The sequence below is a fragment of the Manis javanica genome, chromosome 4 (genome assembly GCF_040802235.1).
Source record: "Manis javanica isolate MJ-LG chromosome 4, MJ_LKY, whole genome shotgun sequence".
Taxonomy (NCBI): Eukaryota; Metazoa; Chordata; class Mammalia; order Pholidota; family Manidae; genus Manis; species Manis javanica.
This window is the reverse complement of record NC_133159.1, coordinates 52,633,221-52,650,136: the sequence shown is the minus strand read 5'-3', so window position 1 is coordinate 52,650,136 and position 16,916 is coordinate 52,633,221. Positions and strand designations below refer to the sequence as shown.

Below are 16,916 nucleotides of genomic sequence, written 5' to 3'. Positions count from 1 at the left end.
TATTAACTGACTCTCAATTTGTATCCAAATTCATGGTCTCTGAATTTACAAACTTACAGGCTGTATTATTGGATAACACTTGTTCCCAAACAGTGTTTTTTGAGATAACAACACTATTTTTATATATCTCTGAAGTTTTACTGTTTTGCAAAAAAGTTCATCAGTCATTGTTTTATGTTTATACCTACACTGTATCTTCCCAAATGCACATGGTGAATCTTTCAGTGTTCTCTGGCAGTACTTACTATTCTGCTTTCACAGCTGCTTTATGCATGGACTTGCAGGACGCATATACAACTCAGGGTTTGCCTCTGTAGGGGAGCTTTTCTCCCCTAAGTCAGAACAACTGTCAGTAAGTATTTTTACTTGGCTACTTTTGGACCTAGGGCTCTGGTTTAGAACCATCATATAATTTGGAATTGTTATGTTACTTTAATTTTGTACTTGTTGCCTATCAAACCTTTAAAGAAACAATGTACCCAATAAGGAGATGATTTCCAGTGCTTATAATCTTGACAAATATGGACTATAGATAGGAAATGCCTGAGAGTTCTCAAATGGGTTATTCAAATGTGACCTCAGCAGGTTTCCAGTCTGTACAATTTCCTTCCAGTGCGGGACATGACACCCAGGAAACGTCTTTCCTGGCACCAAGAGACAAAAGGCCACTGGATTAAGAAAGCCTGAATCTTGATCAGTAATGATTTTGGAGAAAGAACTTGGTCAAAAGGGGTAATGTGAAAATTCTTAAGGGGCAATCTCACTAAAGTGGAGTTGGGAGGCCAGAAGGGGGAGACATGCCACTCAATTTCAATTCCAGGAAGGCTGTCAATTACAGACCCCAAGAGGAAAAGATGTACATTTCACCTCCTACAACAAATCTGCTACTCCAGCTACTGAGCCAATGAGAAACCATCATCATTCTGAACTCTTGTTTTTCTCCAAGGGACTATTATTCAAAACAACCCTCCCAATGTCCTTCTTCTCCATAAAATAATGTTCCTCTCTGTTGGATTCCCCTGTGGTTTTACCACAACTTGCATGCCCCAAATTGTAGTTCTCTGTTGATTCCTGAATAAACCTATTTTTGTTGGTAAAATAACCGTCTAATATTTAAAGTTAACAGTAGCTATGCTGTTTCCTGTTTAGGTTCATATGAAAGGTAAAAATGGTATTTCCTATTCTTGTTCTTATGTTTAGGAAAGGGCATGTAAGTAATTTCCAAAGGGTTTCTTCTGATGGCTCAGTTAAATAGTAGAAAATGGGATGATAGATGTTTCAAGTTAATAGGATAATATATTTTAGACACTTAAAATTACTTACTTTAAATTCCATTTTTTAGGATGTTTTAGCTCAATTTTCTTCCATTTATAATATTCTCCAGTGAACTTTTGATCTTCCAGCACTGAAAATAGAGCATTAAAAAAGAAGCTATGCATACATTCTTTTAATAGTAGCTCAAAATTTAAAATAATTCACTTCTCATTAAATTGATATGTGGTAATGATGTACACTGTATAGTCCAAGTCATATTACAATGCTCAGGCACTTCCCAAATGTTTTCCCTTTACTTGAACTTTGTAATATTGTTTGAAGTAAGTAGATTGTGACTTTGAAACTTTTAATTATAATGACATTTGTTTATATATCACTTACAGTAATGAAGACAGTGTTAAAAGAAGCCATATAGAAACTACAGACACCACAGATTAACAAAATTCTAATTTGGCACTTCAAGTGGCAAAATAAAATCCTGGAGTTGGAAGGAACATTACAGATGTTGATCTTTAACAAAACAAGAATCTGCAACAGATGACCATCCGGCCTCTAAATGAATCCCTTGCCAACAGCAGAAAACTCTCTTCTTCATTGGAAAAAAACTGCCTGCTCCGTTGACAGACAGTAAAGTCACAATGTTCCGCTTTAATCTGAGTGCTGAGTTTCTGCTGGTTCTAGTTCTGACCTCTGGAGCAATACTAAGTTCATCCCTTCCCCATGGGAGAGGACCTTTCTAATACTTGAAGATAACTCTCAAGGCAGCCTCAGTTGCTTCAACTTTTCCTTAAGATGTGACTTTCTAGAAGCCTAACCATTCTCATTATCCTGGTGGTGAACTTTGCCGAAGTTCCTACCAAGATCTGCATCCGGAACTGGCTCAAGATCTTGATTTCATCTGAATAGCAAAAGTGTAAGTGGGTTACTATTTCCCTCGATTGGTGTGCTACACTTCTATCGATTCAGCTCAGATCTCCGTTAGTATTTTCTGGAAATCACATTACAACACTGGCTCACATGTTTATGATTAATTGTAAGCCTTATGCCTGCAATCAAATTCACATGAAATTTATTGAAATTTTATATACATACATATACCCTATCATCTATCTTTCTATCATCTATATACAAATATCCACCTATCATTTCTCTATGTCATCTCCCTGTTCCTTATACTTGTCCTGGGTTTACAGTATTTAACTATTTAACCAACTAGATGTACTGCAGTAGTCTTGCCCTTATCTAGAACTTCCTTCTTAACAATGATTAATTAACCACTTCTAGCTTGATGAAATTCATCATCGATAGCAAAAATGTTTAAACTGAATAGTTGTTTTCTTCTATTGACATTACATAATTTTCACCTGCAATGTTCTTATCCATCCCTTAATTTCTTTTCTTCCTTCAAATATACACAAGTACACATACATTTATGTTCCTATAGGCTTTACTAATATTCTTTTTATTGGTACTTAGGCTTATACTCCTCCCTTTCATTAAGGAAGCACATCTGAGACTTTCAAAGCTCTTAATGAGATTTCATTATCTCCTTTAGATGATTGTAATAACTAATATTAATAAAGTTCTTACTACATACTTGGCAGTTGGCAGCGATTATCATGAAAATACCCACTTTACAGATGAACAGATATAGAAAGGTTGAGTAATGTCTTCTGAGTGGGACCATTTATTACAACTTAGACAAAATTTAAAATTTATTTGAGGTTTCTATTCAAGGATAATTCATAACTTCCTTCATTTTTTTGACATCTTTCCTACATCTTTTATTTGACTATATATTGTAGTCTCTTCCTTATATATTATGAAACTCCAAATGGCATGGTCATCTTTCCTAAATATTCCCATTTATTTTACATCATTGACTCATTTTCTTCATTGCTTTCTCTAATATCTAAGAAATGAAAAATGCCATAGTATTTGTGCAAACTTTTAACATTTCGTATTTTATCCCTCCAATTTTTTCACTCATCTGTCTCCTATCATCTGATCACAACTCTTTAAACAGATTATCATAATACTTATCTTCCTGTCTCCAACACACAGCCAACTGTCTAGCCATAGAAGACACTCAGTGAATGATTTGACTGGAGGGAAGTAAGGGGTGAGGCTGGGAGAGAAAGAGAGAGCGGAAGTAAGAGCAAACAAGAGGAGAGGACGAATGACATTTTTGTCAGAAGTTCTGGAAGCTGAAATTCCCCGTCAGTACCATATCTTGCCTTTGAGGCAGTTTTGTTGTCTGTGGTAGAAAATCACCCTCTACTGCCTCCATAATAGAATTGTGCTTCCTTCCCTTCTTCCTGTGCCTTACTAGGCATTGCTTTTATTCTATTCTTTCCATGACACATCTCTTGTCCAACACCTATATAATTTTTCTGCAAATTATTTTTCCCATTAGGAATGTCATATTCAAAGAAAGAGAATAGCACCAACTTGCTTTAGCATGTTTTATTTTTACACAGATTATATCATACTAACCATAGAGTGACTTAAAATAGAGTAGATTGTTTTTGTCAATGAAAAGATGTGAAAAATGTGCTACAAAGAGTTAAATGAATAACCTAAATTCACTAAACTATGTGGCAAAGCTATGGGGCTAAGGAGTTTCTAACGTCTGACATCATGCTCTCCCGCTAGGTCTTTCCAACCTTGGTTGCACATTGTAATCACGTGGGGAGCTTTAAAAACTACTACCGCCTGGTCCTGCTCCCAGAGATCTTGATGTAATTAGTCTGGGGGTGTGCCCTTTAGATGGGAAAATTTATAAGCTCCTCTGGTGGTTCTAATGAGCAGTCAAGACTGAGAACCTCTGCATTAGAATTAGGTGATTCTACCTCTTGTGTCCAAATGCATTTTCACTGGCTCTATGACTCAAAGAATGAAAGTTTCCAGGGGCAAAAGCAAGCATCCACATGCTGCTTCAGGGTGTTGGGCTGTCTTGATGACAGCAAACAAACTTCAGGGAGCCTCCGCTCACTATTACAGGGTACACTGGTCTGAAGGAGTTCTTTTCCTCTAACATAAACATTTCCTTATGGGGATCATATTCTATCATTAAGGTGCTGCTGCCCGCAACCATATGTACTGGAGTGTTCTCTGCCAGACTTTTATTTGCCATTCTCTAGTGATGGACAGAGAATAGTGGCTCATCAGTACATGTTCCTATATGATTGCCTAAATTAGGCTCTCATAAATATAATTATTGAAAAATGTACTGCACATACTTCAGAGTTCGAATTTAAATCTCAGGCTATACTGACATAACAACTTTATATCATGTGATGGAGGCAGTATAGTATAGTAGGAAGAGCAACAAGGATGGAGTCAGAGGATCTGGTTCAAGTTCCTGGGCACAACCTATCTGTTCTAATTAATAATAGCCATACTTATTGAACACTCACTATGTGCTAGGCACTGTTTTAAGTGTTTCAACCCTATGAGGTATGTGCTGTGATTATTCTCATTTTACAGGTGAGGATAAGAAACTTACCCAAAGTCACACAACTAGTAAAGGCACTGTTTTAAGTGTTTCAACCCTATGAGGTATGTGCTGTGATTATTCTCATTTTACAGGTGAGGATAAGAAACTTACCCAAAGTCACACAACTAGTAAATGGGAGAGCAAGGATTAAACCTCAACAACCTGGTTCCAGAATTTATATTGTTTACAAATATATGATATAACCTCTTTTATGTGTGACCTTACTTAGCTTCTCTTGGTCTTGATTTCCTTATCTGTAAAAAAGAGTAATAGTAATAATGCACTCATATGACAAGGAGTTAACATCCAAAATATATAAAGAACTCATACACCTCAGCACCCAAAAAACAAATAACCGATTAAGAAATGGGCAGAGGACCTGAACAGACACTTCGCCAAAGAAATTCAGATGGCCAACAGGCACATGAAAAGATGCTCCACATCACTAATCATCAGGGAAATGTAAATTAAAACCACAGTGAGATATCACCCACACCTGTTAGGATGGCTAATGTCCAAATGACAAGGAACAACAAATGCTGGCGAGGATGAGGAGAAAGGGAGCCCTCCTACATTGTGGGTGGGAATGTAAACTAGTTCAACCATTGTGGAAAGCACTATGGAGGTTCCTCAAAAAACTAAAAATAGAAATACCATTTGACCAAGTAATTCCACTCCTAGGAATTTACCTGAAGAAAACAAAATTCCTGATTTGAAAAGACCTATGCAACCCCTATGTTTACTGCTGCACTATTTGCAATAGCCAAGATATGGAAGCAACCTAAGTGTCAATCAATAGGTGAATGGATAAAGAAAAGAAAATGGAATAAAAAGAAAAGGAGTCCTCCTGTTTGCAACAAAATGAATGCATCTAGAGGGTATTATGCTCAGTGAAGTAAGCCAGGTGTGGTGGCAAATACCATATGATTTCACTTACTTCTGGAGTATAAAAACAAAGCAAAACAGAAGGAACAAAACAGCAGGGGATTCATAGACACCGAGAAGGAACTAGGAAGGGGATGGGGAGGTTGGGGGAGAGGGCAAAGGGAATAAAAGGGCACAATAATTCTCAATCACAATTTAAGTTGGTCACAGGGACAGTAGTACAGCATGGAGAATACAGTTAATGATTCTGGAGCATCTTACTATGTAGTAGATAGTGACTGCACTAGAGGGGGTGAGGATTTAATAATATAGGTAACTGTGGAACCACTGTGTTTTATATTTGAAGCCAACATAAGTCTATCAGTGATCTTTAATTAAAAAAATAATAATACCTAGCTCATAGGGTTGATATACCACTATGCATGGCATATATTAGATGTTCAATAAATATTGGTTGGTAAATGAATGAAAGAATGATAAGATTGGGATGCTAAAAAAACATAGTACAAAGTACACTCTGTAAACTGTATTATACAAGATTAAACTTATTGTTATCATGGCACACATGACTATGGATAGATCTGTGACACAAAACTATGGAAAAGAGTTAATATCCCAAATCAAAATATAACTGCTCATCACTATTCATAAAATAAAAAGCACCTAAAATATGCACAAGAATTTAATAATATTTCCAGTGATAAGAATGAACTGTAGAAAATGAAGTTATTAGAAGTTTCCCTTTTATTTCTGAGTCATTGAAGCAGCATTCTATAATCTAAAAAGCTTCATCTTTATTATTGCCAGGAAATTAGACTCTTAAAAAAAGATAGTATTGGATCTAATCCAGATGAATTTTCTAAAGGCAAAATGGCCAGCAGCACATGTAAGGTTTACATTCAATTTTTTTAATTAGGTGCTGGTTATTATTGAAGGAAAGCTCTTGGAACATTCTTATAATAAATCTCTGGGGGAGTAAGAGGCAGGGTGATTGTGAAATCTTGCACCAAGGCCCAGAATCCAAGTCTCAGATTTTCTTCCTGACTTGAGGCAGCCATTACCAGCTATTGCCTTCCCAAGGAGGGATGGATTACATATTAGGTTAGTGACAGAGGTAGAAACAAGAACCAAATCAAACATTTTCATGTCAACTCTTTGGAAGAAGAAACTGTAGTCAGTAGTGTTATATTATTTTCTCCCATTTTTAATTGTTCTTACTGCAAGATAATCATTTCCAAATTTCCTTAAGTTTTGGTATATACTTCTATTACTAATTTTTTTCTAGCAATTTGGAGTTTACAAGTGCCTCTATGTATTTGCACATTATTCCAAAAGGCACCGTCCTATGCCAATCGGTTCATTCCTGGTTGAAGGAGCGGATGCTGAGTGTGCCTAGAGCTCCCTGGAATGTGCCAGCTGCCTCTTGACATGGTTTGTGTTGAGGGTTATTGCCTTCTGGAACCCATCCGACCTCCTCACTGCCTCACACACAGAATGTACTTATGATGTGTTTCCTGAATTGACTGAGCAATGCCCTTTGAAATGAAGTAAACATTGATGTACTCTGGTATCAAAAATAATAAAATTATTTACACCGAGAGAGTTATAAGAGACTGTGTTTTTTAAAACATCTGGAATTATTTTTCTTAACTAATTTATGAGTGAGAAAAGTAATGTGTAATCCTATAATAAATAATCAACATCCTGAAAGGACATGTAATTTTTTAGAAGTTATTGATATAACTTATTTTTTTATATTTGTTAAGCTTAGTACAACTTCTGTCCTAATTTGTGCCTTAAAACTAGAAACTCTTTTTTTGTGATTTTTTGTTTTATCAAGACCTATTACAGGATTATCACAATGATGAGATGAAATTTGATGAGACCACAGATTAAGGCAGTAGTCATGGGGTAAGTGAGAGGAAACATTTATAATGTAGGTGATAAAACTTACGAGGCTTAATGAAAGAGATGAAGAGGTCTAAGAAATGTATATGATTCTGGTTTAGCCGAGTAAATGCAATAATGGTGATCTACCACTAACCAGCAGAGGTAATAAAGGAGGGAAAATAGGTTTTGGGGCAAGATAATGACTTCACTTTGGGCCATCTTAAGTGTGAGATGCACGTCACACATGTGGGTGAGGTGTCCAGTGCACAGCTGTAAATACATGTACAAATTCAGAAGAGGGCCTGGCTAAAGGTGGAGAGATGAGGCTTTAGGAATTACTGGCAGGTAGGCTAATGAAAATCAAGGCAGTGGATGAGCTCTCTAAGAAACATGAATGAAGAAGTGAATAAAGAGAGGTTTTGCTAAGGAATGAGGGAGAGGAGCACTTAGGAAGGAAGGAGAAAAACCGTGGATGGATGGTGTCACCTAACTCAAGGAAAGCATAGCTGATGAGAATGCAAGGAAAATAAAGACGAAAATGTAATGCCTGAACTTGGGAATTAGGAAGTCACTGGTAATGTAAAAATGTAGCATTTTGGTAGGATAGCTGAAGCAAAGTCATATTTCAGCAAGTGAGTGAAGACTGGATAGTCTACTTTGACCCAAATAGTGAAATAGTATTCTAAAGGTTTCATTAAATGGGACCAGAAAGTTGTCCTACTCTCCCCTTCTGCTGTTTTCGTTCCTAATATATGACGGCAATGGATGATTTTTTCTGTAGACTGATAGACTGAAAGGCATCCATTCATATGTTTTCTTATTGTCTTTCTACTTAATATTTTCTCTGGCTTTGAGGATAACTGTTTAGAATCAAAAAGTTTCCTCTTGCTCTGAAAGATTTTTTTTGGTTAGAGGGAGTAAATTAAACCTCTTAAGACTGAGAACTTTGCCTTATATTCCTATAATTGCCTCTCTTTCCTTCTGGCTTTTAATCAGACTTCAGTCGAGGGCTCTATACAAAAGAGGAACTATATTAATAGTTGTTGAATGATTAGCATATAGAGCCAACAAAGAAGTTTATCACCCTCAAATTGCAAATATATGTCAATTAATCATTGAAAGCAAGACAAGCTGATATTAATTCAGAGATTAATATATATCAAAAGGACATGGGATAAAGCTAGATCACCTTACATGGACTTCTGTAATATTCTGTGGCTTTTGATGTGGCTATTCCAGATCATGTCTTGTAGTAATCATGAAATGAGACAGCTTTAATTGATCTGAAAATGTAAATTAAAATGAGACAATGAGTAGTTTCCAAGTTTGCTTTATAAAATTCTTTTTATCAGAGTGGACTGTTTCAGATAACAATATCTTGTTACAAGACATTAAACTGACTTGCAATTTCTAAATCATTTCACTAATACATACAAATCACAAAAAAGAAAATCTGCCCAAATTATTCTTCAATAATAAATGTAAATCTGCACTTGTGTCCATTATAAAAAGAAAAATGTAGGTTTTAGATATCTGCCTTTCATGACTAACATCAAAAAAGAACTTTAAGGGAAGCATCATACCTGTACATTTTCTCTTTCTACAATCAATAATTTTCTTAAATTTCTATGCCAAATTTTAGTAACATTACCTTTATCTCCTTTTTATTATGAGGAAAAATAAAACACCAGAATTGAGATTAGCTTAATTTTTACACAGAATTTGGTCATTTTCAGAGAGGCAAAAAACCCATCTGATATTCCTACCTGAACTTTCCTTCCCTATGCTAATATTCCTAGGTCTTAATGGGAGAACAAAGATTGTTACAAAGTTGTAAACAGGACCTATGCAACAGTTTCTTAACTGCATCTCCAATTTCCATTCCTACCAACTTCTTGAACACAGAAATTCTCAGAACTCTACAAGCAGATCATTACTTTGCGATATTTTTCAGACATGTGAAATCACCCAGTTAACTGGCTCAGATGCTTAAACATCAAATGGAAAAGACTTTGGTCTGTCTGCCATTTTAAGTTTTTTGCTCTTAGGAGGAAGAAACAACTTTTTCATTAGAACAAGTATACTAGCATTACTTTTTATAGGGAACTTATAGGCACTGTAAAGTAAACATTTGACTCAATTTTGAAACTAATGGGGCAATATCTAAATGTGTTAATGCATTCATTTTTGAAAATGATAATTACAGACACCTAATTTTAAGGCTAACGTTTTTCAAATGTGTTATTACTTTTGCAATCACACTCTAGTAGAAATCTGAAACTTGGTGAAGATTAATTAATCACTACTATTATTGCTTCCAGAGCTACATGCAGTGCTTTGTGCCACTAAATGATATACTAAACTAACATTAATTTGCCAGGGAAATGTTTTGGCATTTGGCAACAGAGGTAACAAAATGAAAGGCTGTATTATATCTCCTGCATGAAAAAGCTTGTGATCAGTTTGCTGTCACAGATCATTTAACAGACAACAATGACCCAAGAGGAAGGAAACTGTCAACACACTGTCTCATGAAAAAAATACACCATCTTCAGGCACAATCGTCTCCATTGTTTTTTGTCTGTTTGAAGGTGACCCATGACCCTCTCCCTTCCCAACGGTGCCCTGTTCAATTTCAAACTGTTAGCCTTCAGGGGATTTCTTTTCTTCCCCCAGATTAATTAAAAATATTATCCTAGAAGGTAAAATTTTAGTATGTAGTTTGAATATATAAAGCAGAATGTCTTAAACATTTGGAGATATTTGCATTTTCAATATTGTAAAGGAAAGGGCCCTTAAAATAAGGGTAACTATTTTACTATTATTCAGATAAACTGCTAAATTGACAGGGCTATGTACAGTATAAAAATACATGTGTTTATAGTTTCAACCAATAATAGGAATTTATTGAGTACTAGTATTGGAATTATGAATATGAAAAAGTAGAAGATTTATTTAAAATGGAACATCAGAGCTTATTATCCAGTTGGGAAAATAAAATATATACCTAAACTAGTAAACAGAATAGCTTTGTATGTTCACAAAATAAAGTATTACATCATTTAACACAGATATTTGGTGTTAAATGACAGATACTGCTTTGACAGAGGCAGTAAGAGAAAAAGTTGGAAAAGGGAGATGTAACTTTGTTTTGGAGTCATTAGGGAAAAAGTCACTTGGGATATGGATCTGGAATAAAGGAAGGAGGCATTTTAGGCAAACAGTATTAGCAATAGCTCAGATAGGAAGGAACATGGTGTATGCATGTGACATGCAGAAGATGTGGAGGAGAGAGCTGATAGTAACAGGATAATTGAGTAGAGTGGAGAGTTCTAGTTTTAGGAGTTGGAATTTCGATAAAATCAGTGAAACTAGGCGGTGCAGGGTCTTCAGATGTAGGCAGAGAATGGGTTAGAGATGATGCACTAATCTTGATTTATCAGGTGATAGAAAGGAGTCAAAAGTTCTAGAATAAGGCAAGTAAATTATGAAATAAGTGTCTAAGCTTTTTTCTGGCATTAATACACAGGTGGATTATATGAGAGAGTAAATTCAGGGGACCAAGTTAAGAAGCAAACGCAGCAATTCAGGCAAGAGACACCGGAGCTAATGCTGCAGTGGTTGAGAAGGGGAGGAGGTGAAGCTACGACACTGCTGAAGAATTGGCTGGAATGGCTGCCTGACAGGGTATGAAAGGTGAAGGAATCTGAGGGTCAAATACTCTTCTCAAGCCCAGAAGACCAGCTAGTTTTGCTATTAATAGAAAGCATTTAAAGAAACTGAAGTAAAATATGAGTTTCATTTTAAACATGGGTTTTAGGTGATGACCTTTAGGAGTGTGATTGAGAAATGGAGGCTGGAAATAATAGATTTGGGTCAAATCAACATAAAGGTTGATAGATGATGCCACTAGGGAGAACAAACTCCAAGTAAGTAAGTGTTTAGAAAAGAAAAAGCAAAAACCAATTCATAGTTAAGAGGAGCCAGTGAAGGAAACAAAGAGGATCATTAAGGGCAGAAGAGAATCATGATAGTGCTATTTCATGCAACTTCCCAGCCATAACTAAAGCCTGATGATTAAATCCCTGCATATCTCTGGATATTTAACCGTGTAATATCATGATTAAGGGTAAAGGCTTTGGGATCACCTGGCCTGGGTTAAAACTCTCTGGCTACTTACAATGTGTGACTGTGGGCAAATTACCTAACTTCTCCACTCCTGTTTCCTCATCTACAAAATAAGAGAGAGAACTTTCTGCAACAGTTTTTGTGAGCATTCAATGAAATCCAAGGAAAAAGCCAACTAAGGGGCTTGACATCACTTAGGACTCAGTGTCAGCTGGCTGGCCTCTCAATTGCCTTAGAGAAGTACTCCATCATTTCTCTCTTTCAAACTCTATAGACAGCTTCCTAATTGTTTTTCTTTATTTTTTATTATTTTATTATCTTTATAGACATTTTATATTGATGTAGAGTTGATACACAGTATTATATTGGTTTCAAGTATACAACATAGTGATTCAACAGTTATCTACATTATGAAATGCTCACCCCACATATAGTAGTGAAGTTACTATCTGTCAACATAGAAAGATGTTAGAGAACTACTGACTATATGTTGTACTTTCATCCCTATGGCTAATTTATATTATGATTGAGATTTGTTTTTCTATCTCAATCTCTCCCTATTCCAGGCTATGAAAACCACACTCACTTGAAAACCCCATTTGGTTATCTCATTTTATAAGATGGCATCTAAACAACTTCAAATAACCAAACGTGGTTCATCATCTGGCCATTTCTAACCATTTCTACCACCATTCATCTGCACATGCCAAGGCCCCATCACATGGGCCTTCCTGATGATCCTGCATATACCACAATATTGCACTTCTTTATCTGGGCAAGCAGTTCTACCGAGAGAATCTTTTGCCCTCTGTGCCAGCCAAACTCTAACTTATCAAGGTTCCTGTCCAATAAAAAACTATTTTGCATATGGAGGTTGTCACAGGCTTCCCCAACAACGATTCCATTCTTCCATCATGTACATGCCATTTGGTCTGAATGACCCCACCCCCGTCTCTAGGTCAGGGCCTGGTGGGTTTAGGGCTCTCTGACCAATGTAACCAGTTCAGGGACAGGAACTGGACCTAATGAAATCCAATCAGAGTGAAATTTCTTCAAACTTCCTAGTGCATCTTGATATCTAGGAGTGTCAGTCCTCTTCATTCTTCTTAAAGATTACCTTGTTATCCTAAATCCTTTCCATTTCTAGATGCATTTTAGTATCACCTTGATAATTTCCAGAAAAAAAAAAACAACTGCTGAGATTTTGATTGAGATTAAATTGAATCTATAGATGAGGTTGCGAAGAAGTGACATTGTAATAATATTGAATCTTTCCCATGTCACAAACCTTGTATATGCTCTTTTACAATTTCCCCCAGATATATTTTGTGGTTCTCAGTATAAATGTCTTATTCATCTTTTATTACATTTTGATGCTATTGCAATGTTATTTTCTAAATTTCACTATGTACTGATTGCTAGTATACAAAAATATAGTTGACTTTTTAAATACTCATTGTGTATCTACCTTGCCAAACTTAGTTATTACTTTTCAAGCTTTGTATGTCACTTGGATTTTACTAGGCATAAAATCTGTCACCTGTGAATAAAGATAGTTTCCTTCATCCTTTCCAAACTTTATAATTTCTGTTTCTGTTCCTGGTCCCATGGCCCTGGCTAGGACCACTAGTACAGTGTTGAATAGAAGTGGTGTTACTAAACTAGGAGAAAAGCTTTCAACATTCCACATTTAAATGTGAGATTGGCTGTTAGATTTTTGTAAATTCCCTTCATTGGAAAAAGGAAATTCTCTTCTGTTCCTAGTTTTCTGAGAATTTTTATCACAAATAGGTGATTCCTTTTAGCAAATGCATTTTCCGGATTCATTGAGATAATTTCATAGTTTTTTTCCTTTATTTGGTTAACTTGGTGAGTTACAGTGATTGATTTTCAAATTTTAACCCAATTTGACTTTCTTCAAATAAAATCCAGTTAGTCATGAATGTATTATCCCTTTTTATGTGTCAGTGGATTCAATTTACTAATATTTTGATTAGGATTTATGCATCTGTGTTTATAAAAGGTATCGGCCTATGAATTTTCTTTCATGTAATAATCTCAGATTTTAGAATCAGAGTTTGGAAGTTTGGAAATACATCCATTTTCTCTATTCACTGAAAACATTTGAATATCAGTTTCAAAATTTTAAAATGTTTTGAAATACAGGCATTCCTCATTTTCTTGCACTTCATTTTATTGCACTTCACAGACATTATGGTTTTATGAATTAAAGCCTTGTGGAAGTTTTACAAATTGAAGTTTGTGGCATTGAGCAAGTCTACTGGTACCATTTTTACAACAGCATTTGCTCACTTTGTGTCTCTGTCACATTTTGGTAAGTCTTAAAATATTTGAAACTTTTTCATTATTGTTATATTTGTTCTGGTGATGTTTGATGTTAATATTTTAATTGTTTTGGGACACCACATACTTCACCCATATGACAGTGAACTTAATTGATAAATGTATGTGCTCTGATTGCTCTAGCAACTGCCTATTTCCCTGTCTCTCTCCCTCTTCTCCGGCCTCCCTATTCCAGAGATACAACAATATTGAAATTAGACCAATTAATAACCCTGCATGGCCTCTAAGTATCCAAGTGAAAGGAAGAGTCACTTCTCTCACATTAATCAAAAGCCAGGAATGATTTAGTGAGGAAGGAATATCGAAAGGTGAGGTAGGCCAAAAGCTAGGCCTCTTGTGCCAAACGGTTAGCCAAGCTGTGAAAGCAAAGGAAATGTTCTTGAAGGAAATTACAAGTGCTGCTCCAGTGAGCACATGAATGATAAGAAAGTGAAAACAGCCTTATTGCTGATATGGAGAAAGTTTTAGTGGTCTGGATAGAAGATCAAACCAGCCACAACATTCCCTTGAGTCAAAGCTTAATCTAAAGCAAAGCCCTAACTCTTCTCAATTCTGTGATGCTGAGAGAGGTGAGGAAGTTGCAGAAGAAAAGTTTGAGGCTAGTGGAAGATCTAGCTCAGATCATTAAATGAAGGTGGCTATACTACACAACAGATTTTCAGTGTAGACAAAGCAGCATTATATTGGAAAATATCTAGGACTTTCACAAGTAGATAGAAGAAGTTGATGCCTGGCTTCAGAGCTTCAAAGGACAGGCTGACTCTCCTGCTAGAGGCTAATGCAGCTGGCGATTTTAAGTTGAAGCTAATGCTCACTTACCATTCCAAAAATCCTAGGGCCCTTAAGAATTATAGTCTGCCTGAGCTCTATAAATGAAGGAATAAAGCCTAGGAGATAGCACATTTGTTTACATCATGGTTTATTGAATATTTTAAGCCCACTGTTAAAACCTACTGCACGGAAAAAAAGATTCCTTTATAAAAATTACTGCTCATTGACAATGCACTTGGTTACCCAAGAGCTCTGATGGAGATGGACAGGGAGATTCATATTGTTTTCATGTCAGGTAACACAACATCTATTCTGCAGTCCGTAGATCAAGGAGTAATTTTGACTTTAAAGTCTTATTATTTAAGAAATATATTTCATAAGGCTATAGCTGCCATAGATAGCATTTCCTCTAATGGATATGTGCAAAGTGAATTAAAAAGCTTCTGAAAAGGATTTACCATTCAAATGCCATTCATTGTGATTCATGGGAAGAGGTCAAAATATCTGCATTAACAGAAGTGTAGAAGAAGTTGACTCCAGTCCTCAGGGATAACTGAGGGAATCAAGACCTCAGTAGAGGAAGTAAGTGAAGGTGTGGTGGAAAAAGCAGGAGAACTGGAATTAGAAGCAGAGCTGGAAGGTGTGACTGAATTGCTGCAATCTCACAATCAGACTTTAATGGATAAGGAGGTGCTTCTTATGTTTGAGCAAAGAAAGTGGTTTCTTGGGATGGAAACTACCTTGTATGGAAATGCTGAAGACTGTTAAAATGACAACAAAGACTTAGAATATTATATACATTTAGTTGATAAAGCAGTAGCAGCATTTGAGAGGATTAACTCCAATTTCAAAGGAAGTTCTACGGTGGGTAAAATGGTGTCAAACAGCACTGCACACTACAGAGAAAGAAAGCATTTATGGAAGGAAGAGTCACACAATGCAACAAACTTCATTGTCTTATTTTTAAAAATTGCCACAGTCACCCTAACCTCCAGCAACCACCATTCTGGTCAGCAGCCATCAACATAGAGGAAGACCCTTCACCCCCCAAAAATTACTACTCGCTGAAAGATCAGATGATGGTTAGCACTTTTTATGAATACAGGATTTTTTAATTAGGGAATGTAACATTGTTTTTTTTAGATATATTCAATCGCACACCTAATAGACTGTAGTGTAGTGCAAACATAAGTTTTATATATACCGGGAAACTAAAAACTTCATTTGACTCGCTTTATTGTGATATTTGCTTTATTGTAGTGGTCTGAAACTGAACCCACAATATCCCTGATGTATGTCTATAACTTTAGATTTATAAAAGTCTTAAAGATAGTCAAATACCTGTCAAAATTAACTTTATTAAAGTGTAATTTACATTCAATAAAATGCATAGGTTTTAAGTGTACCGAGTGATGAGTTTTGACAAAAGTGTACACCTTTATAACCATGAAACCCAAACAAGATATATTTTCATTACTCCAGAAAGTTCCGTACTGCCCCCTTCCTAGTCAGTCTCCCTTCACACTTTGGGCAGTCAATGATCTGATTTCTATCAGTATAGATTAGTTTTGCCTGTCCTAGAACTTCATATAAATTGAATCATACAGTATGTATTCCTTTATTATTCTGGTTTTTTTTCACTCAACATAATGTCTGCATTACTATTCCATGTTGTTGCACATATCAAAGTTCACCCATTTTTATGCTGAGAATATTTGATTATTAATATAACACAATTTATACATTCCATTGTTGATGGACATTTCAGTTATTTCCAATTTGTGATATTATGAATAAAGTTCCTATGAATATTTGTGTACAAGTCTTTTTGTGAATACATGTTTTTATTTCTCTTCAGTAAATACTTAGGAGTGGAATTACTAGATTATAGGGTAGGTGGATGTTTGGCATTATAAGAAACTGCTGAACTGTGTTCCAAACTGGCTGTGGGTATGTCAAATGGTAGAACAATGTGTAGAGCAGGGCAGGAGAGCTCTGGTGACGTGGCATCCTCACCAGCAACCAGGATTGTCAGTTTTAATGAGTGGTATTCTTTTCCCATCTCCACCATCTCAGTAAATGACAAAAAAAAAAAAAAAAAAAA

The 16,916-nt window shown here is 35.8% G+C and overlaps 1 protein-coding gene across 1 annotated transcript in view; it reads right to left on the bottom strand.

The window, feature by feature from the left end:
* Positions 1-1,319: 1,319 nt before the first annotated feature.
* Positions 1,320-16,916, bottom strand: part of UBE2U (ubiquitin conjugating enzyme E2 U) — a 53,427-nt gene continuing 37,830 nt past the window's right edge. Inside the window, 2 exon segments of the mRNA XM_037024328.2 lie at positions 1,320-1,405; positions 8,744-8,832. Coding sequence (XP_036880223.2) covers positions 1,320-1,405; positions 8,744-8,832 — 175 coding nt within the window.